The sequence below is a fragment of the Phyllobates terribilis genome, unplaced genomic scaffold (genome assembly GCF_046119375.1).
Source record: "Phyllobates terribilis strain yellow unplaced genomic scaffold, ASM4611937v1 Scaffold_8__6_contigs__length_399053987, whole genome shotgun sequence".
Taxonomy (NCBI): domain Eukaryota; kingdom Metazoa; phylum Chordata; class Amphibia; order Anura; family Dendrobatidae; genus Phyllobates; species Phyllobates terribilis.
The window spans coordinates 385730505-385758148 of NW_027362768.1; the positions used below are offsets into that span (position 1 = coordinate 385730505).

At 45.3% G+C, this 27644-nt stretch overlaps 2 protein-coding genes across 3 annotated transcripts in view; one reads left to right on the forward strand and one right to left on the reverse strand.

The window, feature by feature from the left end:
- Positions 1-27644, forward strand: part of LOC141157629 (caveolin-3-like) — a 100878-nt gene that overhangs the window by 3555 nt on the left and 69679 nt on the right. The gene's annotated exons all lie outside the window — the stretch shown is intronic.
- Positions 14227-18804, reverse strand: TMEM115 (transmembrane protein 115). The gene is made up of 2 exons (XM_073645123.1): positions 16897-18804; positions 14227-14892 (listed from the first exon to the last, which is right to left on the reverse strand). Exons 1-2 carry the CDS (start codon positions 17736-17738, stop codon positions 14700-14702), a joined length of 1035 nt encoding a protein of 344 aa, XP_073501224.1. The 5' UTR covers positions 17739-18804; the 3' UTR covers positions 14227-14699.

Consider the following 27644-nt stretch of genomic DNA (forward strand, 5'->3'; position numbering starts at 1 on the left):
TCTGATTGTGGCCGGGAGTCTGCGAATCACACGACCTCTTTTCCCACCGGAGAATCCTCGCAGCCGCTGTGCGTCATGTGAGGAGTAACAAGTCTGCAGTCACGTAGTCACATAGACTGACTGCGGATTTGTAGCTTTAGACCGACAACCCTTTTTTTTTTTTTCCGTAAATCAAGAGTTTATTGATAATCAAATGATAACGGTACCTGCATAGGATAAATATAAAAGCATTCGCATCCCAGTATGATCAGGTTTCAATAAACTTATTTGTTTGTCATCAGTTTGTGTAACATTGTAATTTTCAAGCAAAACAATCATTAATGTTAACGTACAAAATCTTAATAAAGTATTATAATGAGACGATACTAGAAAGAGGTAATATATAGAAAGAAATTGAGAGGGGGAAGAGGGAGGTAAAAGGGGGGTCTCTCCTCCAGACAAGCCCCTCTGTAACCCGCGGACGGACCCAGATCTCTGGTAAGTATCCTGCTCCATCTACAGTATGCGATGCCTTCTGGGTACTATGTTAAAAATTGTACAATACTTGGATTAATGATTATTCAACTCAGATCTGGGGTTCCTCTAAATGCGATCCACAGAACCCCTGTGTTCTATCTTATCGGAGCTTCCGTTACTTTCTCCTATTGTTCCATTCTATCCATGTTCTAGCGTTCGGTTGCACGTCCTGAGCCTGCAGGCGCTTGTTCTGGTTTCCGACACCGGGGGATCAGATTCCTAGTAGCTGATAGGAAATGTCTGATCTTTAGATCTAGAGATTGACATGTCCTTTAGTGATAGTAAGGCTAATTCTGCTGAGGGGTCGGGGTCTTGTATATAGATAATTTGTTATAAAGTTTGAATATTGCTAGCCATAGACTCATAATGAGTGGGCACAAGCACCAAGTATGTATATCCCATCCTCTGTCCTTCCAGCACCTGCACCAGGTATCTGGGGTTGTGGGGAATACAGAATGTGGACTAGAGGGGCATCTCTACCATCCCGATAAAACCTTATAGCGTCTCCCCTATCGAGTATCGCCAAGATCTGAATCTATTTAGTAGAATTTTCGATCTATCTTCATGTGAAAGATCATTTTTTCCCATTTGGTAAAGAATAATGGGACGTTTCGTGCTGTTTGCGCCTCTTGATACAACCTATATAATGAGGAGACTGTGGGGTCTGGACGGTCAAAGGGGGAAAGAGGTCTGACGATACTGTTTATAGCTCTTTAACTGTTCATAGAAGAACCATGTACCTGTTGGGGGGTCCACACCGAGATAAATATCTTGTGATGACCTTATTCCGGACTGATTAATATAATCATATAAGATGGGATGTGAGTCTTTGTTTTATTGATGCCTGCTGGGACTGTGGGATTATCGTATATTGGTGTTAAGGGGTCGGGTGTAGACCACCAAGCGCAGCGCTCTGCTGATCTTATGGCGTTCTCATTAGAATGAATGTGGATGCTCCATTCAACTGTGGGGGTCTTCAGCTCTCCGGTCGTCAGGATCGGTGGAAAGCCCCCCAGTGATAAGAAAATAATTCCCTATCCCGTGGATGCGGAATAACTTTCAAACTTTGAGATATCCGCTTTAAAGAGTATCTAAAACTTTTGGGATATTTTTATGTTTTACACCGATTCTGAACAGATGGGTGCGTCACCAGTTCTGAGACCCCCACCAGTCACTAAACAAAGACACCCCCCCTTCCCCCCCTAGAAGACCGCAGCTCAGGAGACAGGAGCGCATTCACACAGCGCAGACTGGATCCAGTGAGTAGAAAGTCACAGTCCTGTCTCCTGAGCTCTGCACTTCTAAAAGGTCTTTTGAGCAATTGGTGGGGGTCTCGGGTCCCACCCCCATGATGCCTCTTCACACTGAGCCAAACTTCAGACTCGCACCAATCTGCTGAAAATTAATGGACCTAAAACATATAAGATATCTTCCAAAAGTGAAGTTACTCTTTAAATGTTTAATAAAGCTCCTGCCTAGGACCAAGCAGTGCTGTGATTCCTGTATGGTCCGCAGTCTGATGATGGCTGGTAACAACAACTCTCAGCATCTCCTTACCATTGTTATGGGCATACTGGGAGTTGTAGGTTAATGCAATACACTTGTATTTGGGGCTGACCTGATACTGCAATTGATTGCTGTACTAAGCTTGGCAATGTATTCATGTACTGATGGAGGCTCTGGTGATGTGTTCATGTACTGACGGTGGTTGTGGTGATGTGTTCATGTACTGACGGTGTTCTGGTGATGTTTTACTGTATTGATGGTTGTTCTTGTGAAGTGGCCATGTAGATGTTGTAATCTTTTTAATTTAGGAGACTTGATCCTAAAACAGACTAAAAATTCAACTGGATGTCTCACAGCTGAACAAGAAATTGACTATTAAGGCCACGTACCCTATAAACAGCTGCCTGACCGTGCGGCAGCTATCTCGCCCGGCTCTCCCATGTACAGGATTGCTCACGTTCCTGTGTTCTCTATGAGAGCCGCTGTTAGATGTCAATATGACTTGCGTTTATTTGTGGAAAAAAAAAAAATCTGAAATTTGGCGAAAATTTTGAACATTTCGCAGTTTTCAAACTTTGAATTTTCAAGCCCTTAAATCAGAGAGATATGTCACACAAAAGAGTTAATAAATAACATTTCCCACATGTCTACTTTGTCAGCGCAATTTTGTAACCATTTTTTTTTATTTATTTTTTTGTTGGGAAGTTATAAGGGTTAAAAGTTGACCAGCGATTTCTCATTTTTACAACACCATTTTTTTAGGGACCACATCACATTTGAAGGGACTTTGAGGGGTTTTTATGACAGAAAATACCCAAAAGTGACACCATTCTAGAAACTGCACCCCTCAAGGTGCTCAAAACCACATTCAAGAAGTTTATTGTGGAAGAAAACAATGACCATTTAACTTTTTTTCACAAAAATTTTTACTTTAGACCCAGATTTTTTTTTTTTCGCAAGAAGAAAAAATGGTCCCCAAAATTTGTGGTGCAATTTCAAAACAAATACCCCATATGTGGAGAAAAAACACTGTTTGGGCGCACTGCCGGGTCCGGAAGGGAAGGGGCGCCATTTGACTTTTTGAATGTAAAATTTGCTTGAATAATTAGCAGACGCCATGTTGCGTTCGGAGAGTCCCTGATGTGCCTAAACAGTGGAAACCCCACACAAGTGACACCATTTTGGAAGCTAAACCCTTTAAGGGACTTATCTAGACATGTGGTGAACACTTTGAACCCCCAAGTGTTTCGCAAAAGTTTATAACATAGAGCTGTGAAAATTAAAAAAATCACTTTTTTTCCACAAAAATGATCTTTTAGCCCAATTTTTTTTATTTTCACAAGGGTAACAGGAAAAATTGGACCCCAAAAGTTGTTGTACAATTTCTCCTGAGTACGTTGATACCCCATATGTGGGACAAAATTACTGTCTGGGCGCACGGCCGGGCTCGGAAGGGAAGGAGAGACAAAATGTGTCCGACAATTTCTGCTGAATGTAGAAATACCTCATATGTGACAGCACTGCTTAGCCACACGGCGAGACTCGGGAGGGACAGAGCGCTATTTGCCTCCTGGAGTGCAGATTTTCCTAGAATAGTATGCAGACTCCATATACACAGACCCTAAGAGCTAGAAGAGCAGAATTCCCCCCCGCTCAAGTGATCTCATTTTGGAAATTATACCCCTTTGGGAATTTATCTACAGGTGTGATGAGGATTTTATCTACATTGGTGTTTTCCAGAAACAAGCAGAAGTGGATGCTGTAGAGTGAAAATTGCAAACTGCCGTTGTAGTGACCAGTACGTTGTAGTGACCAGTACTTTGCGCTCAGCTCGTGCTTCTGGAGACATGCACCCGTAAATTAGGTGGGCTCTCATCACTACAGAGATGCCAAACATGTGGACGCTAACTGCGGTTTAGGCACACTGTGCGGCTCAGAAGGAAGAGGGGCGTTTGTATTTTGGAGCGCAGAATTTGCTGAATTTCTTTTGGGGGGCAAGGGCCATTTCGCTTTTCCAGGGCCTTTCTGCTACTAGTAAAGTGGAAGCCCCCTATATTTCCGCTAACAGATGACGGACCTGTGTTTTTCTATGGACAGTGTGTCTGTGGGCAAAACACCTTTTATATGTCAGTTTTTTCTCGCGCTGCATGGGCCACAAAACGTCCCACATGGATAACATCCGTGTGTCATCAGTGTGACACGTGTATAGTTAGCGCTGTTCCCCAGCGCCGGGTGCTGAACGCTGCCCTCATCATTGTCCCTTGCTAGTGCTGCGATCAGCGCAAGCAAGGGACAATGATGAAAGTAGTAGTGTAAAAATTAGAAAATAAAAAAAATCCTTATACTCACCTGTCCTAAGTATCCCCCCCACTGTAATCCTCTGACCACTCATGCCGAGGAGAATGACTTGCTCCAGCGAGCGATCACAGGATGGAGGGGCTTAAAGTGCCGGGAGCGGCGCGGGCACCGTTCCTGACAGAGTGCTGGGTGTCAGAATCAGCTGACAACTGGCGGCGACCGCCCCCGCACAGCCTCTGTGCACAGGGACGTATTACTGCGCCTCACATCAGAAAGGGGTTAAAGAACACAAGGATCTACAGTCCGATATCGGACATGCTGGATTCTTATCTCACCTGACAGTCGTCAGTCAGATCCGCCCATAGACCGTCAGCAGAACCTGTTGGTTTCAGTGTATTTGGCAAAATTTAGTCTAATGTGCATGGGGGTCTTAACTAGTATCTGAAGGGTATGAGCACTATCAGGGTACGTGCGCACGACTTCTATGAATCCGTTGAGTATTTCAGACGGAAGACGCTTCAGGACACAGAGTCGTCATTTTGTACAGAAGTAACTTTTTTTTTTTTTTTTTTGCATCTTTTTGGTCGTCTTTTACCCATTAACTTTAGTTTTAAATGGGAGTTACTTCTTTTAGTCGCTTCATGTCTTGGAAAACCTGAAGTGGTTAACAAACCCCTCAACAGACTGAACAGCGAGTCGTCTTTACGTTGTAGTGAATCACTTCATTGTTTTTAGCACTAATTCCAAGAGGGTTAAAGAGCGGATCTGCCTGAAAACCGCTGTGTGCACATAACCTTAATCTGACTGATCAGTAGGGGGCGTGAGCGCGAAAAGTGCCTGGGACAGCATGAAACCCAAAAACTGTATGTACACAGTGACTCCACCAGCAGCATAGTGAGCGCAGCTCTGGAGTATAATACAGGATGTAACTCAGGATCAGTAATGTAATGTATGTACACAGTGACTGCACCAGCAGAATAGTGAGTGCAGCTCTGGAGTATAATACAAGAGGTAACTCAGGATCAGTAATGTAATGTATGTACACAGTGACTGCACCAGCAGAATAGTGAGTGCAGCTCTGGAGTATAATACAGGATGTAACCCAGGATCAGTAATGTAATGTATGTACACAGTGACTGCACCAGCAGAATAGTGAGTGCAGCTCTGGAGTATAATACAGGATATAACTCAGGATCAGTAATGTAATGTATGTACACAGTGACTCCACCAGCAGCATAGTGAGCGCAGCTCTGGAGTATAATACAGGAGGTAACTCAGGATCAGTAATGTAATGTATGTACACAGTGACTCCACCAGCAGCATAGTGAGCGCAGCTCTGGAGTATAATACAGGATGTAACTCAGGATCAGTAATGTAATGTATGTACACAGTGACTGCACCAGCAGAATAGTGAGTGCAGCTCTGGAGTATAATACAGGATGTAACTCAGGATCAGTAATGTAATGTATGTACACAGTGACTGCACCAGCAGAATAGTGAGTGCAGCTCTGGAGTATAAAAAAGGATGTAACTCAGGATCAGTAATGTATGTACACAGTGACTGCACCAGCAGAATAGTGAGTGCAGCTCTGGAGTATAATACAGGAGGTAACTCAGGTTCTGTAATGTAATGTATGTACACAGTGACTCCACCAGCAGAATAGTGAGTGCAGCTCTGGAGTATAATACAGGATGTAACTCAGGATCAGTAATGTAATGTATGTACACAGTGACTGCACCAGCAGAATAGTGAGTGCAGCTCTGGAGTATAATACAGGATGTAACTCAGGATCAGTAATGTAATGTATGTACACAGTGACTGCACCAGCAGAATAGTGAGTGCAGCTCTGGGGTATAATACAGGATCAGTAATGTCTGTACACAGTGACTACACCAGCAGAATAGTGAGTGCAGCTCTGGAGTATAATACAGGATGTAACTCAGGATCAGTAATGTAATGTATGTACATAGTGAGTGCAGCTCTGGAGTATAATACAGGATGTAACTCAGGATCAGTAATGTAATGTATGTACACAGTGACTGCACCAGCAGAATAGTGAGTGCAGCTCTGGGGTATAATACAGGATCAGTAATGTCTGTACACAGTGACTACACCAGCAGAATAGTGAGTGCAGCTCTGGAGTATAATACAGGAGGTAACACAGGATCAGTAATGTATGTACAAAGTGACTGCATCAGCAGAATAGTGAGCGCAGCTCTGGAGTATAATACAGGATGTAACTCCGGATCAGTAATGTAATGTCTGTACACAGTGACTGCACCAGCAGAATAGTGAGTGCAGCTCTGGAGTATAATACAGAATGTAACTCGGGATCAGTAATGTAATGTATGTACACAGTGACTGCACCAGCAGAATAGTGAGTGCTGCTCTGGAGTATAATACAGGATGTAACTCTGGATCAGTAATGTAATGTATGTACACAGTGACTGCACCAGCAGAATAGTGAGTGCAGCTCTGGAGTATAATACAAGATGTAACTCAGGATCAGTAATGTATGTACACAGTGACTGCACCAGCAGAATAGTGAGTGCAGCTCTGGAGGATAATACAGGATGTAACTCTGGATCAGTAATGTAATGTATGTACACAGTGATTGCACCAGCAGAATAGTGAGTGCTGCTCTGGAGTATAATACAGGATGTAACTCTGGATCAGTAATGTAATGTATGTACACAGTGACTGCACCAGCAGAATAGTGAGTGCAGCTCTGGAGTATAATACAAGATGTAACTCAGGATCAGTAATGTATGTACACAGTGACTGCACCAGCAGAATAGTGAGTGCAGCTCTGGAGAATAATACAGGAGGTAACTCAGGATCAGTAATGTATGTACACAGTGACTGCACCAGCAGAATAGTGAGTGCAGCTCTGGAGTATAATACAGGAGGTAACTCAGGATCAGTAATGTATGTACACAGTGACTGCACCAGCAGAATAGTGAGTGCAGCTCTGGGGTATAATACAGGATCAGTAATGTCTGTACACAGTGACTACACCAGCAGAATAGTGAGTGCAGCTCTGGAGTATAATACAGGATGTAACTCAGGATCAGTAATGTAATGTATGTACATAGTGAGTGCAGCTCTGGAGTATAATACAGGATGTAACTCAGGATCAGTAATGTAATGTATGTACACAGTGACTGCACCAGCAGAATAGTGAGTGCAGCTCTGGGGTATAATACAGGATCAGTAATGTCTGTACACAGTGACTACACCAGCAGAATAGTGAGTGCAGCTCTGGAGTATAATACAGGAGGTAACTCAGGATCAGTAATGTCTGTACACAGTGACTGCACCAGCAGAATAGTGAGTGCAGCTCTGGAGTATAATACAGGAGGTAACTCAGGATCAGTAATGTATGTACACAGTGACTGCACCAGCAGAATAGTGAGTGCAGCTCTGGAGTATAATACAGGATGTAACTCAGGATCAGTAATGTAATGTATGTACACAGTGACTGCACCAGCAGAATAGTGAGTGCAGCTCTGGAGTATAATAAAGGATGTAACTCAGGATCAGTAATGTATGTACACAGTGACTGCACCAGCAGAATAGTGAGTGCAGCTCTGGAGTATAATAAAGGATGTAACTCAGGATCAGTAATGTATGTACACAGTGACTGCACCAGCAGAATAGTGAGTGCAGCTCTGGAGAATAATACAGGAGGTAACTCAGGATCTGTAATGTAATGTATGTACACAGTGACTCCACCAGCAGAATAGTGAGTGCAGCTCTGGAGTATAATACAGGATGTAACTCAGGATCAGTAATGTAATGTATGTACATAGTGAGTGCAGCTCTGGAGTATAATACAGGATGTAACTCGGGATCAGTAATGTAATGTATGTACACAGTGACTGCACCAGCAGAATAGTGAGTGCAGCTCTGGGGTATAATACAGGATCAGTAATATCTGTACACAGTGACTACACCAGCAGAATAGTGAGTGCAGCTCTGGAGTATAATACAGGAGGTAACTCAGGATCAGTAATGTCTGTACACAGTGACTACACCAGCAGAATAGTGAGTGCAGCTCTGGAGTATAATACAGGATATAACTCAGGATCAGTAATGTAATGTATGTACACAGTGACTGCACCAGCAGAATAGGGAGTGCAGCTCTGCAGTATAATACAGGATGTAACTCCGGATCAGTAATGTAATGTATGTACACAGTGACTGCACCAGCAGAATAGTGAGTGCAGCTCTGGAGTATAATACAGAAGGTAACTCAGGATCAGTAATGTATGTACACAGTGACTGCACCAGCAGAATAGTGAGTGCAGCTCTGGAGGATAATACAGGATGTAACTCAGGATCAGTAATGTAATGTATGTACACAGTGACTGCACCAGCAGAATAGTGAGTGCAGCTCTGGAGAATAATACAGGAGGTAACTCAGGATCAATAATGTATGTACACAGTGACTGCACCAGCAGAATAGTGAGTGCAGCTCTGGAGTATAATACAGGAGGTAACTCAGGATCAGTAATGTATGTACACAGTGACTGCATCAGCAGAATAGTGAGTGCAGCTCTGGAGTATAATACAGGAGGTAACTCAGGATCAGTAATGTAATGTATGTACACAGTGACTGCACCAGCAGAATAGTGAGTGCAGCTCTGGAGTATAATACAGGATGTAACTCAGGATCAGTAATGTATGTACACAGTGACTGCACCAGCAGAATAGTGAGTGCAGCTCTGGAGGATAATACAGGATGTAACTCAGGATCAGTAATGTATGTACACAGTGACTGCACCAGCAGAATAGTGAGTGCAGCTCTGGAGAATAATACAGGATATAACTCGGGATCAGTAATGTATGTACACAGTGACTGCACCAGCAGCATAGTGAGTGCAGCTCTGGAGGATAATACAGGATTTAACTCAGGATAAGTAATGTATGTACACAGTGACTGCACCAGCAGAATAGTGAGTGCAGCTCTGGAGGATAATACAGGATGTAACTCAGGATCAGTAATGTAATGTATGTACACAGTGACTGCACCAGCAGAATAGTGAGTGCAGCTCTGGAGTATAATACAGGATGTAACTCAGGATCAGTAATGTAATGTATGTACACAGTGGCTGCACCAGCAGAATAGTGAGTGCAGCTCTGGAGTACAATACAGGAGGTAACTCAGGATCAGTAATGTAATATATGTACACAGTGACTACACCAGCAGAATAGTGAGTGCAGCTCTGGAGTATAATACAGGAGGTAACTCAGGATCAGTAATGTATGTACACAGTGATTGCACCAGCAGAATAGTGAGTGCAGCTCTGGAGGATAATACAGGATGTAATGTATGTACACAGTGACTGCACCAGCAGAATAGTGAGTGCAGCTCTGGAGGATAATACAGGATGTAACTCAGGATCAGTAATGTATGTACACAGTGACTACACCAGCAGAATAGTAAGTGCAGCTCTGGAGTATAATACAGGATGTAACTCAGGATCAGTAATGTAATGTATGTACACAGTGACTGCACCAGCAGAATAGTGAGTGCAACTCTGCAGTATAATACAGGATGTAACTCAGGATCAGTAATGTAATGTATGTACACAGTGACTGCACCAGCAGAATAGTGAGTGCAGCTCTGGAATATAATACAGGATGTAACTCCGGATCAGTAATGTAATGTATGTACACAGTGACTGCATCAGCAGAATAGTGAGCGCAGCTCTGGAGTATAACACAGGATGTAACTCAGGATCAGTAATGTATGTACACAGTGATTGCACCAGCAGAATAGTGAATGCAGCTCTGGAGTATAATAAAGGATGTAACTCAGGATCAGTAATGTATGGACACAGTGACTGCACCAGCAGAATAGTGAGTGCAGCTCTGGAGGATAATACAGGATGTAACTCAGGATCAGTAATGTATGGACACAGTGACTGCACCAGCAGAATAGTGAGTGCAGCTCTGGAGGATAATACAGGATGTAACTCAGGATAAGTAATGTATGTACACAGTGACTGCACCAGCAGAATAGTGAGTGCAGCTCTGGAGGATAATACAGGATGTAACTCAGGATAAGTAATGTACGTACACAGTGACTGCACCAGCAGAATAGTGAGTGCAGCTCTGGAGTATAATACAGGAGGTAACTCAGGATCAGTAATGTAATGTACACAGTGACTGCATCAGCAGAATAGTGAGCGCAGCTCTGGAGTATAATACAGGATGTAACTCCGGATCAGTAATGTAATGTATGTACACAGTGACTGCACCAGCAGAATAGTGAGTGCAGCTCTGGGGTATAATACAGGATCAGTAATGTGTGTACACAGTGACTACACCAGCAGAATAGTGAGTGCAGCTCTGGAGTATAATACAGGATGTTACTCAGGATCAGTAATGTAATGTATGTACATAGTGACTACACCAGCAGAATAGTGAGTGCAGCTCTGGAGTATAATACAGGAGGTAACTCAGGATCAGTAATGTATGTACACAGTGATTGCACCAGCAGAATAGTGAGTGCAGCTCTGGAGTATAATACAGGATGTAACTCAGGATCAGTAATGTAATGTATGTACACAGTGATTGCACCAGCAGAATAGTGAGTGCAGCTCTGGAGTATAATACAGGATGTAACTCAGGATCAGTAATGTAATGTATGTACACAGTGACTGCACCAGCAGAATAGTGAGTGCAGCTCTGGAGGATAATACAGGATGTAACTCAGGATCAGTAATGTATGTACACAGTGACTGCACCAGCAGCGTAGTGAGTGCAGCTCTGGAGTATAATACAGGATGTAACTCAGGATCAGTGATGTAATGTATGTACATAGTGACTACACCAGCAGAATAGTGAGTGCAGCTCTGGAGTATAATACAGGAGGTAACTCAGGATCAGTAATGTAATGTAATGTATGTACACAGTGACTGCACCAGCAGAATAGTGAGCGCAGCTCTGGAGTATAATACAGGATATAACTCAGGATCAGTAATGTATGTACACAGTGATTGCACCAGCAGAATAGTGAGTGCAGCTCTGCAGTATAATACAGGATGTAACTCCGGATCAGTAATGTAATGTTTGCACACAGTGACTGCACCAGCAGAATAGTGAGCGCAGCTCTGGAGTATAATACAGGATATAACTCAGGATCAGTAATGTATGTACACAGTGACTGCACCAGCAGAATAGTGAGTGCAGCTCTGGAGTATAATACAGGATGTAACTCCGGATCAGTAATGTATGTACACAGTGACTGCACCAGCAGAATAGTGAGTGCAGCTCTGGAGGATAATACAGGATGTAACTCTGGATCAGTAATGTATGTACACAGTGATTGAACCAGCAGAATAGTGAGTGCAGCTCTGGGGTATAATACAGGATGTAACTCTGGATCAGTAATGTAATGTATGTACACAGTGATTGCACCATCAGAATAGTGAGTGCAGCTCTGGGGTATAATACAGGATGTAACTCTGGATCAGTAATGTAATGTATGTACACAGTGATTGCACCAGCAGAATAGTGAGTGCAGCTCTGGAGTATAATACAGGATGTAACTCAGGATCAGTAATGTAATGTATGTACACAGTGACTACACCAGCAGAATAGTGAGTGCAGCTCTGGGGTATAATACAGGATGTAACTCCGGATCAGTAATGTAACGTATGTACACAGTGACTGCACCAGCAGAATAGTGAGCGCAGCTCTGGAGTATAATACAGGATGTAACTCAGGATCAGTAATGTATGTACACAGTGATTGCACCAGCAGAATAGTGAATGCAGCTCTGGAGTATAATAAAGGATGTAACTCAGGATCAGTAATGTATGTACACAGTGACTGCACCAGCAGAATAGTGAGTGCAGCTCTGGAGGATAATACAGGATGTAACTCAGGATAAGTAATGTATGTACACAGTGACTGCACCAGCAGAATAGTGAGTGCAGCTCTGGAGTATAATACAGGAGGTAACTCAGGATCAGTAATGTAATGTAATTTATGTACACAGTGACTGCACCAGCAGAATAGTGAGCGCAGCTCTGGAGTATAATACAGGATATAACTCAGGATCAGTAATGTATGTACACAGTGATTGCACCAGCAGAATAGTGAGTGCAGCTCTGCAGTATAATACAGGATGTAACTCCGGATCAGTAATGTAATGTTTGTACACAGTGACTGCACCAGCAGAATAGTGAGCGCAGCTCTGGAGTATAATACAGGATGTAACTCAGGATCAGTAATGTAATGTATGTACACAGTGTTTCCACCAGCAGAATAGTGAGTGCAGCTCTGGAGTATAATACAGGAGGTAACTCAGGATCAGTAATGTAATGTAATGTATGTACACAGTGACTGCACCAGCAGAATAGTGAGTGCAGCTCTGCAGTATAATACAGGATGTAACTCCGGATCAGTAATGTAATGTATGTACACAGTGACTGCACCAGCAGAATAGTGAGTGCAGCTCTGGAGTATAATACAGGAGGTAACTCCGGATCAGTAATGTAATGTATGTACATAGTGACTACACCAGCAGAATAGTGAGTGCAGCTCTGGAGTATAATACAGGAGGTAACTCAGGATCAGTAATGTATGTACACAGTGACTGCATCAGCAGAATAGTGAGCGCAGCTCTGGAGTATAATACAGGATGTAACTCCGGATCAGTAATGTAATGTATGTACACAGTCACTCCACCAGCAGAATAGTGAGTGCAGCTCTGGAGTATAATACAGGATGTAACTCTGGATCAGTAATGTAATGTATGTACACAGTGACTGCACCAGCAGAATAGTGAGCGCAGCTCTGGAGTATAATACAGGATGTAACTCAGGATCAGTAATGTATGTACACAGTGATTGCACCAGCAGAATAGTGAATGCAGCTCTGGAGTATAATAAAGGATGTAACTCAGGATCAGTAATGTATGTACACAGTGATTCCACCAGCAGAATAGTGAGTGCAGCTCTGGAGTATAATACAGGATGTAACTCTGGATCAGTAATGTAATGTATGTACACAGTGACTGCACCAGCAGAATAGTGAGCGCAGCTCTGGAGTATAATACAGGATGTAACTCAGGATCAGTAATGTATGTACACAGTGATTGCACCAGCAGAATAGTGAATGCAGCTCTGGAGTATAATAAAGGATGTAACTCAGGATCAGTAATGTATGTACACAGTGACTGCACCAGCAGAATAGTGAGTGCAGCTCTGGAGGATAATACAGGATGTAACTCAGGATAAGTAATGTATGTACACAGTGACTGCACCAGCAGAATAGTGAGTGCAGCTCTGGAGTATAATACAGGAGGTAACTCAGGATCAGTAATGTAATGTAATTTATGTACACAGTGACTGCACCAGCAGAATAGTGAGTGCTGCTCTGGAGTGTAATACAGGATGTAACTCCGGATCAGTAATGTAATGTATGTACACAGTGACTGCACCAGCAGAATAGTGAGTGCTGCTCTGGAGTGTAATACTGGATGTAACCCAGGATCAGTAATGTAATGTATGTACACAGTGACTGCACCAGCAGAATAGTGAGTGCAGCTCTGGTGTATAATACTGGATGTAACCCAGGATCAGTTATGTATGTACACAGTGACTGCACCAGCAGAATAGTGAGTGCTCCTCTGGGGTATAATACAGGATGTAACTCAGGATCAGTAATGTATGTACACAGTGACTGCACCAGCAGAATAATGAGTGCAGCTCCGGAGTTCAATACTGGATAAATAATGCTGCTGGCTCATCTGGTTGGTGAGTTACTCTGCTACATTCTGGTCAGTTTGGAGTTTTCGGACCCCCTATCTATTGCTCCTCAGTACTATACCTATTAGACCAGCGCACACGCCCCAAGTCTTTTCCTGGGGTCAGACACACACAATTGGATAATTTTCAAAAAGTTTAATCCAGACAGAAAAATATGAACATTTACATCCCCCGGACCAGAAAATGAAAATCCTTCAAGAGGATAAAGAGCGTTCTTTCCCAAGGTCCAGCGGATCACCGCTTGCGCGGAGCAGTCTTCAGCGAGCGCCTCTGCTCGGGTCCTGTCTCCCGTTGCACAGATGTGCGGAGAGGGTCCTCTATAGTGATGGCACATCCCATATAAAAGTGCTGCCCCCCGATATTGGTAGCGTTACCGGAGGACACGGAGTAGGGGGAGGGAAGGTGCTAGGAGCGGAGCTGGCGGACGGGTCCCATGGGGCATCTGCGGGGGCCACCGTGCAAACAATGTAATAACAATAGTGATGGTGGCGGCCCCTGCAGGACGTGTAGTGTACCCATGTCCTGCTCCTCCAGGAGGTGGCACCATGCGCTGGATGGCGGCTGGCTGGTAACGGGCAGTGCCTGCAGGCGGGTTATACCATGGGTGCTGCCGCTGCACTCGGCTCCTGCGCGGCTGGAGGGTCCGCTTTACCACCAGCACTGCTACTGAAGGACGTCTCATGTGACGCATCGTCGTCTTCCTCCTCTTCTTCCTCCATGCTCGGCCATGATGTCTGGTCTTCTACTCGCTTCAACCGCTCGTTTAGCGCTTTCAGCGCCAGCTGCCTGCAGAGGGCGAGAGGAGAAGTAAGGGGGCGATCACCCACCAGCAACAATACATACACCCCAAACAGTGGCAGCACCGGGGACAGGCACCGGACTTATACTGCAGTCACACCCAGAGCAGCAACTGCCCTGGGGTCTGATAAGTCTCAGGCTGCTGGACCTCACTGCCCGGGATGTGACAGCAGAATAGTGACCGCAGCTCTGGAGGATAAGACACGATGTAACAGCAGAGTAGTGAGTGCAGCTCTGGAGGTGATGGAGGATAAGACAAAACATAACAGCAGAATAGTGGCCGCAGCTCAGGATGTGACTGGAGGATAGGACGTGCTGTGAGCACAATACAGGATAGTGATAGGGAAGTGTCACATTTTCAGTTTTCGACAATTCTTAGTCTCAGCGCCGACTTTAAGGAAAGCAAAAAATCTGCACAACTTATTATATTTAAAGGGCCGGTGTCCATACTGATGTCAGTAAACATTTCATTATAAGGCTGTGTTCCCACTATGCATTTTTTAAGCGCTTCCGCAGCGGCAATTCCACTGCAGAAACGCTTGGTACACGGTCTGCCATGTTCCCCAATGATAATCCACATGCTGTGCACATGCTGCGGAAATATCCGCTGCGGATTATCATTGCGGAAAAAAAAGCAGCACTACCAATTATTTTGCGGAAGCGCTGTGTTTTCGCCGCCATTGACTTGCACTGAATCACTTAATATCCGCATGACTACAAGTGCACATGCGGATATTAAGTGATTCAATGTGCGGATGGTACCCGAGTTTGGAGAAGAGGAGACTCATCCAGACTCGGGTACCATAGAAAAATTATATATATATATATATATATATATATATATATATATATATATATATATATATATATATATATACACACACACATTATACTCACCTTCTGATGGCCCCCGGTCTTCTCTCCGCTGCGTCTGGTCTCTTGTACGGCTCGCGGTGGTGTGAAAGGACCTTCCATGACGTCATTTAGTCATGTGACAGGTCACGCGACCTGTCACATGACTAAAATACGTCATGGAAGGTCCTTTCACACCACCGCGAGCCGTTTGGCACGCTGAGTTCGCATTGTCGTCTGGTTCTACCGACTTTTCCTTGTAGTTTTATATAAACCTGAGATTCTTTTCCATGTTCCCCTGAAGAGCAGCATCCCCCACCCTGACCTCTAATAAACCCACCAGCCTTCATGGCCGCACTAATGGGGCTGCGGGGGCTTAGAGCTTCACCAGCCACCGGCCCCTGCTTTCCAGTCCGTGCTTTCTTCTGAGGTCTTTTTGCATCTGTCTGGGGGGGTTTACAGAGAGCCCCTCCACGTTCTCTGCCAGGGCAGGAAATGCCTCTGGGGGGCGCTGCCAAATCTTATTAATCATCCCCTGAACGGCTTCATGCACAAGAAAAGATCATCCCGAGCGTGAAGAGGCCGCCCCAAGGCCCACCAGACACTGCAATCATCTGCCGCACTCTGCAGGGAGAGCGCCCCCCTGAGTGCGTCCAGGAAAGCTGCGTGACAACCAATATGGCCGCCACTAATGCCCCTGGGGCGCCCCCTCCATTACCTCTACTGCATCACAGACAAGCCATTCTGTACTCTGGGAAAGCCGGGTACACAGTGATGGCCGTCATGTAATTGCCAGTATTCATTACCTCTGCTCGCTGTCAGCGAATGTGAACATTACTGTTTATATCAGAAAGATGAAAAGCCGTCAGCACCTGACGCGGGAAGGAAGGCACCAGGCGAAATTCTGGAATTACCGGTCATGTCATTGCAGCTGAGGGTTTGTTACATTGTACTCTCCTACGCTGCAGCAATCTATCAGATCTGCGCTGCTCACAGACATCCTCTCCGCTGGATACATTATAACAAACCCTCAGCTGTGAGAAGCATCAGACCTGTATAACCAGGAATGTTTCCATTCATTGACAACAATCAGAAACATTGAACAGTGACGTGAAGACTACGAGAACGTTGCATCTTTACCTCCTGCGTTCGGCGTCTTGGGGATCGGTGCCCGGTAAGCTGATGGTGATGGAGGACGGCGCCCCCACGTCGTATCTCTTGACGGCCCGCGGGCAGAGTCGTAGTTTCACCAAGCCGGCATGTGTGAGGGTCCCCAGAAGGGCAGCGGCGGGCTGCAGGGGCGCCGGGAAGAAGCTGGCGAAGGAGAAGTGGTCAGACATGTCTCCCCGGCCGCGGCTGTGTCTCTGATAGAAGCGCAGGTACACCCATCCGGACAGCAGCCCCAGACTGTAGCCCACCAGCATCTGCCCCGGGATCAGCCCGGCTACCGTCAGGACTACAACCCCCAGCAGTGCCAGCTGAGGAAGGAGCCGCACCCAGCGCTGAGGCTCCACCAGCCCATCTCCAATCGTCTGTTTATGAGCCACCAGGACGGCGCCGGCAAAAGCTGGAAAGCCGTGGACCCGGGCGGAGAACAGGAAGTGCAGGTCTGAGGTGGCAGCGTAGGCCACCAGGAAGAAGAGGGAGCTCAGGACCCCCACAGACAGACTGACCACCCCATAGAACAGGAGCAGCTCCGGGGCCCCCCACAGTGGCTCCAGCCGCCGCCCGGCCCCCAGTGTCAGCAGCAGATTGGCCAGGATGTCCCAGAGGTGCAGCTCCACCAGTCCGTGTGTCACCAGCGTCCACAGCCACAGATTGGGGGGCAGCAGCAGTCCAGGGGTGACGGCCAGAAAGTGAGCGCTGTCCACCCAGAAGGAGAGAAGGTAAAGGAGGACGACCGCCCCCCACAGGCACTTCACCAGCACGCTGCTCCCGGACAGCGCCATCACCAGGCGGTTAGCGGGGATGGAGCGCAGCATGGCAGCACTGACCGGGCCACTAATGTCTAAACCAGGGGTCACCCTGTCCCCGACACCCCCAGATCCTCACACAGTCAATCGGCACAGAAGGAGGAGAGCCCCCCACAGTATGGGAACTACAACTCCAATCCTCCTGCCGGATCTGTCACTGCGTCCTCTACACAGGGTCCTAAATACAGTGACCCCAAAACTTCCCCTATAAAGGGTCCTAGATACAGGGTGACCCCAAAACTGCCCCTTTAAAGGGTCCAAAATTCAGGATGACCCCAAACCTGCCCCTATAAAGGGTCCAAGATGATTAATGATGACAGAACTGCACCTAAAGAGGGTCCTAGATATAGGGTGACCCCAAAACTGCCCCTATAGAGGATCCAAGATGCAGGGTGACCCCAAAACAGCCCCTATGAAGGGTCTTAAATACAGTGACCCCAATACTGCCCCTATAGAAAGTCCTAGATACAGGGTGACCCGAAAACTGCCCCTATGAAGTCCTCGGCACCATGTGACCCCAAAACTGCCCCTATAGAGGATCCAAGATGCAGGGTGACCCCAAAACAGCCCCTATGAAGGGTCTTAAATACAGTGACCCCAATACTGCCCCTATAGAAAGTCCTAGATACAGGGTGACCCGAAAACTGCCCCTATGAAGTCCCCGGCACCATGTGACCCTATAGAACCTGTGGGAGAAGCTGCTGCTGGCCTATAGAAAGCAAAGAGCACCTGAAGAGGGTCCAGACACAAGCTGCCTCTATGCCGCCCCCTATAGAGCCGCTCTGTGCTGTGACTTCCACTGTAGAGTCCGCACCATCAACTTCCCGGTCTGGGTGTCCCCGGCAATTCCTACCCCTATTTCCGGCCCCGCCTGTGTCCCTACACTGGTCTCCTCGGTTCCGCCCCCGGTGCTCGCGCTCCGGCCGCTCTCCCGCTCCGGGTTCCGGCCTGTTCCGGGGAGGCCGCCGGACCCTAACACCCGACAACGTCACCAGCCGCGCAGCGCACAAACACACAGCACGCATGCGCCGCCACCACCGCACAGACTTCTGGGAGCTGAAGTCCTAAGGAGCGGCCATGGGGCAGTCGTGCGCATGTGCAGAGCTGCAGCCGCGTTCATGAGTGTCATGTGGTGATGTTGGCGCCGGTGTAGGAGAGGCCAGGAAAGAGCACAGTCAGCAGGCAGAGTGGAAACCGTGAGGAAGCCGGGTACAGGGTGATTTACAGAAAACTGGAAATCCCTTTAATGCTCAGAATCTGCCCTCTCTGGGTATGAGACATCCGGGGCGCCGGATAGATTACAGCCGGTACCCGGGTGTGCAGCACCAGCGCCTCTGCCCCTACATTGTGCTGCCCCCTGGAGGCCGGGCGCTGAGCATGGGGGTCTGAGAGGGAACCGGGACCTGCGGATCACTACACCAGAGCCCAGGAGGTCACCCCCGATGTCCCAGCCTTGTGACCGCTGCAGCCGATCAGTACTGACACCTCCATCAGATGATGTCCCTGCTGGAAGAGAACGACTGGAGACCCCACAGTGATCAATACTGGACAAACCCCTCTATATATAAGCCGTACATATATAATTATATACAGAGGATGCCCAGGTTATACCAGCCGTACATATATAATTATATACAGGAGATGCCCAGGTTATACCAGCTGTACATATATAATTATATACAGAGGATGCCCAGGTTATACCAGCCGTACATATATAATTATATACAGGAGATGCCCAGGTTATACCAGCTGTACATATATAATTATATACAGAGGATGCCCCGGTTATACCAGCCGTACATATATAATTATATACAGGAGATGCCCAGGTTATACCAGCTGTACATATATAATTATATACAGGAGATGCCCAGGTTATACCGGCTGTACATATATAATTATATACAGGAGATGCCCAGGTTATACCAGCTGTACATATATAGTTATATACAGGAGATGCCCAGGTTATACCAGCCGTACATATATAGTTATATACAGGAGATGCCCAGGTTATACCAGCCGTACATATATAATTATATACAGGAGATGCCCAGGTTATACCAGCTGTACATATATAATTATATACAGGAGATGCCCAGGTTATACCAGCCGTACATAGTTATATACAGGAGATGCCCAGGTTATACCAGCTGTACATATATAATCATATACAGGAGATACCCAGGTTATACCAGCTGTACATATATAATTATATACAGGAGATGCCCAGATTATACCAGCCGTACATATATAATTATATACAGGAGATACCCAGGTTATACCAGCTATACATATATAATTATATACAGGAGATGCCCAGGTTATACCAGCTGTACATATATAATTATATACAGGAGATGCCCAGATTATACCAGCCGTACATATATAATTATATACAGGAGATACCCAGGTTATACCAGCTGTGCATATATAATTATATACAGGAGATACCCAGGTTATACCAGCCGTACATAGTTATATACAGGAGATGCCCAGGTTATACCAGCCGTACATATATAATTATATACAGGAGATACCCAGGTTATACCAGCCGTACATATATAATTATATACAGGAGATGCCCAGGTTATACCAGCCGTACATATATAATTATATACAGGAGATGCCCAGGTTATACCAGCTGTACATATATAATTATATACAGGAGATGCCCAGGTTATACCAGCTGTACATATATAATTATATACAGGAGATGCCCAGATTATACCAGCCGTACATATATAATTATATACAGGAGATACCCAGGTTATACCAGCTGTACATATATAATTATATACAGGAGATACCCAGGTTATACCAGCCGTACATAGTTATATACAGGAGATGCCCAGGTTATACCAGCCGTACATATATAATTATATACAGGAGATACCCAGGTTATACCAGCTGTACATATATAATTATATACAGGAGATACCCAGGTTATACCAGCTGTACATATATAATTATATGCAGGAGATACCCAGGTTATACCAGCCGTACATATATAATTATATACAGGAGATACCCAGGTTATACCAGCTGTACATATATAATTATATACAGGAGAGACCCAGGTTATACCAGCCGTACATATATAATTATATACAGGAGATACCCAGGTTATACCAGCCGTACATATATAATTATATACAGGAGATACCCAGGTTATACCAGCTGTACATATATAATTATATACAGGAGATACCCAGGTTATACCAGCCGTACATATATAATTATATACAGGAGATGCCCAGGTTATACCAGCCGTACATAGTTATATACAGGAGATGCCCAGGTTATACCAGCCGTACATATATAATTATATACAGGAGATGATACCAGCCGTACATATATAATTATATACAGGAGATGCCCAGGTTATACCAGCTGTACATATATAATTATATACAGGAGATGCCCAGGTTATACCAGCTGTACATATATAATTATATACAGGAGATGCCCAGATTATACCAGCCGTACATATATAATTATATACAGGAGATGCCCAGGTTATACCAGCCGTACAAATATAATTATATACAGGAGATACCCAGGTTATACCAGCCGTACATATATAATTATATACAGGAGATGCCCAGGTTATACCAGCTGTACATATATAATTATATACAGGAGATGCCCAGGTTATACCAGCTGTACATATATAATTATATACAGGAGATGCCCAGGTTATACCAGCCGTACATATATAATTATATACAGGAGATGCCCAGGTAATACCAGCTGTACATATATAATTATATACAGGAGATGCCCAGGTAATACCAGCCGTACATATATAATTATATACAGGAAATGCCCAGGTTATACCAGCTGTACATATATAATTATATACAGGAGATGCCCAGGTTATACCAGCTGTACATATATAATTATATACAGAAGATGCCCAGGTTATACCAGCCGTACATATATAATTATATACAGGAGATGCCCAGGTTATACCGGCTGTACATATATAATTATATACAGGAGATGCCCAGGTTATACCGGCTGTACATATATAATTATATACAGGAGATGCCCAGGTTATACCGGCTGTACATATATAATTATATACAGGAGATGCCCAGGTTATACCAGCTGTACATATATAATTATATACAGGAGATGCCCAGGTTATACCAGCCGTACATATATAATTATATACAGGAGATGCCCAGATTATACCAGCCGTACATATATAATTATATACAGGAGATGCCCAGGTTATACCAGCCGTACATATATAATTATATACAGGAGATGCCCAGGTTATACCAGCCGTACATATATAATTATATACAGGAGATGCCCAGGTTATACCAGCCGTACATATATAATTATATACAGGAGATGCCCAGGTTATACCAGCCGTACATATATAATTATATACAGGAGATGCCCAGGTTATACCAGCCGTACATATATATTTATATACAGGAGATGCCCAGGTTATACCAGCCGTACATATATAATTATATACAGGAGATGCCCAGGTTATACCAGCCGTACATATATAATTATATACAGGAGATGTCCAGGTTATACCAGCTGTACATATATAATTATATACAGGAGATGCCCAGGTTATACCAGCTGTACATGTATAATAATATACAGGAGATGCCCAGGTTACACCATCTGTACATATATAATTATATACAGGAGATGCCCAGGTTATACCAGCTGTACATATATAATTATATACAGGAGATGCCCAGGTTATACCGGCTGTACATATATAATTATACACAGGAGATGCCCAGGTTATACCAGCTGTACATATATAATAATATACAGGAGATGCCCAGGTTATACCAGCTGTACATATATAATTATATACAGGAGATGCCCAGGTTATACCAGCTGTACATATATAATTATATACAGGAGATGCCCAGGTTATACCGGCTGTACATATATAATTATATACAGGAGATACCCAGATTATACCAGCTGTACATGTATAATTATATACAGAAGATGCTCAGGTTATACCAGCCGTACATATATAATTATATACAGGAGATGCCCAGGTTATACCAGCTGTACATATATAATTATATACAGGAGGTGCCCAGGTTATACCAGCTGTACATATATAGTTATATACAGGAGATACCCAGGTTATACCAGCTGTACATATATAATTATATACAGGAGGTTCCCAGGTTATACCAGCCGTACATAGTTATATACAGGAGATGCCCCGGTTATACGGGCTGTACATATATAATTATATACAGGAGATACCCAGGTTATACCAGCTGTACATATATAATTATATACAGGAGATACCCAGGTTATACTGGCTGTACATATATAATTATATACAGGAGATGCCCCGGTTATACCAGCCGTACATAGTTATATACAGGAGATACCCAGGTTATACCGGCTGTACATATATAATTATATACAGGAGATACCCAGGTTATACGGGCTGTACATATATAATTATATACAGGAGATGCCCAGGTTATTCCAGCTGTACATATCTATAATATAACGGGAGATGTGTGCCTCTGTCTGAAGCCTCTATAGACTGCTCATGCGTGACGCGCAATCTGGCTCCAGACAGAAGAACGCATGCAGCCGTTACAGGTAAGAGGAGTGTATGGCGCCGGAGATCGCGGTATGTGTAGACACTGAACACATACCGTAATTTCCGGCACCATACTTGCATTCCAGGATTGGGGGGTGAGGGGACCATGCATACCAAGATGAGGGGTACCACACATACCAGGATAGGGTGGGTGAGGGGACCATGCGTACCAGGATTGGGGGGTGAGGGAACCATGCATACCCAGATTGGGGAGTGAGGATACCATGCATACCAGGATTGGGGGATGAGGGGACCATGGATACCAGGATTGGGGGATGAGGGGTACCACACATACCAGGATTGGGGGATAAGGGGACCATGCATGCCAGGATGAGGGGTACCACACATACCAGGATTTGGGGGGTAAGGGGACCATGCATACCAGGATTGAGGGGACCATACATACCAGGTTACGGGACCCTGCATACCAGGATTGGGGGGTGAGGGGACCATGCATACCAGGATTGGGGGGTGAGGGGTGCCATGCATACCAGGATTGGGGATGAGGGGTGCCATGCATACCAGGATTGGGGATGAGGGGTGCCATGCATACCAGGATTTGGGATGAGGGAGCCATGTATACCAGGATGGGGGTGAGGGGCCCATGCATACCAGGATTGGGTATAAGGGGTACCACACATACCAGGATTGGGGATGAGGGGTACCATGCATACCAGGATTGGGGGTGAGGGGTGCCATGCATACAAGGATTGGGGATGAGGGGAGCCATGCATACCAGGATTGGGGATGAGGGGTGTCTTGCATACCAGGATTGGGGATGAGGGAGCCATGTATACCAGGATGGGGGGTGAGGGGCCCATACATGCCAGGATTGGGTATAAGGGGTACCACACATACCAGTATTGGGTATAAGGGGTACCACACATACCAGGATTGGGGATGAGGGGTGCTCTGCATACCAGGATTGGGGGTGAGGGGTGCCATGCATGCAAGGATTGGGGATGAGGGGTGCTATGCATACCAGGATTGGGGGTGAGGGGTGCCATGCATACCAGGATTGGGGGTGAGGGGTGCCATGCATACTAGGATTGGAAGTGAGGGGTGCCATGCATATCAGGATGGGGATGAAGGGTGCCATGTATACTAGGATAGGATGGTGGGGACAGGATGGGGGCAGCACAAATACCAGGAGGGGGACTGTACATACCAGCATGGGAGACCATATACCAATAAAAATCCTCGCCTCCCGGGCGTAGAACGGGCTCAATAGCTAGTATAATTATATGCAGGAGATGCCCAGGTTATACCAGCTGTACATATATAGTTATATACAGGAGATACCCAGGTTATACGGGCTGTACATATATAATTATATACAGGAGATGCCCCGGTTATACTAGCCGTACATAGTTATATACAGGAGATACCCAGGTTATACCAGCTGTACATATATAGTTATATACAGGAGATACCCAGGTTATACGGGCTGTACATATATAATTATATACAGGAGATGCCCCGGTTATACCAGCCGTACATAGTTATATACAGGAGATACCCAGGTTATACCAGCTGTACATATATAATTATATACAGGAGATGCCCCGGTTATACCAGACATACATAGTTATATACAGGAGATACCCAGGTTATACCGGCTGTACATATATAATTATATACAGGAGATACCCAGGTTATACGGGCTGTACATATATAATTATATACAGGAGATGCCCCGGTTATACCAGCCGTACATAGTTATATACAGGAGATACCCAGGTTATACCGGCTGTACATATATAATTATATACAGGAGATACCCAGGTTATACGGGCTGTACATATATAATTATATACAGGAGATGCCCAGGTTATTCCAGCTGTACATATCTATAATATAACGGGAGATGTGTGCCTCTGTCTGAAGCCTCTATAGACTGCTCATGCGTGACGCGCAATCTGGCTCCAGACAGAAGAACGCATGGAGCCGTTACAGGTAAGAGGAGTGTATGGCGCCGGAGATCGCGGTATGTGTAGACACTGAACACATACCGTAATTTCCGGCGCCATACTTGCATTCCAGGATTGGGGGGTGAGGGGACCATGCATACCAAGATGAGGGGTACCACACATACCAGGATAGGGTGGGTGAGGGGACCATGCGTACCAGGATTGGGGGGTGAGGGAACCATGCATACCCAGATTGGGGAGTGAGGATACCATGCATACCAGGATTGGGGGATGAGGGGACCATGGATACCAGAATTGGGAGATGAGGGGTACCACACATACCAGGATTGGGGGATAAGGGGACCATGCATGCCAGGATGAGGGGTACCACACATACCAGGATTTGGGGGGTAAGGGGACCATGCATACCAGGATTGAGGGGACCATACATACCAGGTTACGGGACCATGCATACCAGGATTGGGGGGTGAGGGGACCATGCATACCAGGATTGGGGGGTGAGGGGTGCCATGCATACCAGGATTGGGGATGAGGGGTGCCATGCATACCAGGATTGGGGATGAGGGGTGCCATGCATACCAGGATTTGGGATGAGGGAGCCATGTATACCAGGATGGGGGTGAGGGGCCCATGCATACCAGGATTGGGTATAAGGGGTACCACACATACCAGGATTGGGGATGAGGGGTGCCATGCATACCAGGATTGGGGGTGAGGGGTGCCATGCATACAAGGATTGGGGATGAGGGGTGTCATACATACCAGGATTGGGGATGAGGGAGCCATGTATACCAGGATGGGGGGGTGAGGGGCCCATGCATGCCAGGATTGGGTATAAGGGGTACCACACATACCAGTATTGGGTATAAGGGGTACCACACATACCAGGATTGGGGATGAGGGGTGCCCTGCATACCAGGATTGGGGGTGAGGGGTGCCATGCATGCAAGGATTGGGGATGAGGGGTGCTATGCATACCAGGATTGGGGGTGAGGGGTGCCATGCATACCAGGATTGGGGGTGAGGGGTGCCATGCATACTAGGATTGGGGGTGAGGGGTGCCATGCATACTAGGATTGGAAGTGAGGGGTGCCATGCATATCAGGATGGGGATGAAGGGTGCCATGTATACTAGGAAAGGATGGTGGGGACAGGAGGGGGACTGCACATACCAGCATGGGAGACCATATACCAATAAAAATCCTCGCCTCCCGGGCGTAGAACGGGCTCAATAGCTAGTATAATTATATGCAGGAGATGCCCAGGTTATACCAGCTCTACATACAGTATATAATTATATACAGGAGATGCCCAGGTTATACCAGCTGTACATATATAATTATATACAGGAGATGCCCGGGTTATACCAGCTCTACATACAGTATATAATTATATACAGGAGATGCCCAGGTTATACCAGCTTTACATACAGTATATAATTATATACAGGAGATGCCCAGGTTATACCAGCTCTACATATATAATTATATACAGAAGATGCCCAAGTTATACCAGCTGTACATATATAGTTATGTACAGGAGAAGCCCAGGTTAAACCAGCTGTACATATATAGTTATGTACAGGAGAAGCCCAGGTTAAACCAGCTGTACATATATAGTTACAGTTATATGAAAAAGTTTGGGCACCCCTATTAATCTTAAGCTTAATGTTTTATATAAATTGGTGTTTTTGCAGCAGCTCTTTCAGTTTGATCTATGTAATAACTGTTGGACACAGTAATGTTTCTGCCTTGAAATGAGGTTTATTGTACTAACAGAAAATGTGCAATCTGCATTCAAACAAAATTTGACAGGTGCATAAGTATGGGCACCTCACCAGAAAAGTGACATTAATAGTTAGTAGATCCTCCTTTTGCCTCTAGTCGCTTCCTGTAGCTTTTAATGAGTTCCTGGATCCTGGAGGAAGGTATTTTTGACCATTCCTCTTTACAAAACAATTCCAGTTCAGTTAAGTTTGATGGTCGCCCCCGAGCATGGACAGCCCTCTTCAAATGATCCCACAGATGTTCAATGATATTCAGGTCTGGGGACTGGGATGGCCATTCCAGAACATTGTAATTGTTCCTCTGCATGAATGCCTGAGTAGATTTGGAGCGGTGTTTTGGATCATTGTCTTGCTGAAAGATCCATCCCCTGCGTAACTTCAACTTTATCAATGATTCTTGAACATTATTGTCAAGAATCTGCTGATACTGAGTGGAATCCATGCGTCCCTCAACTTTAACAAGATTCCCGGTGCCGGCATTGGCCACACAGCCCCAAAGCATGATGGAACCTCCACCAAATTTTACTGTGGGTAGCAAGTGTGTTTCTTGGAATACTGTGTTTTTTTGCCGCCATGCATAACGC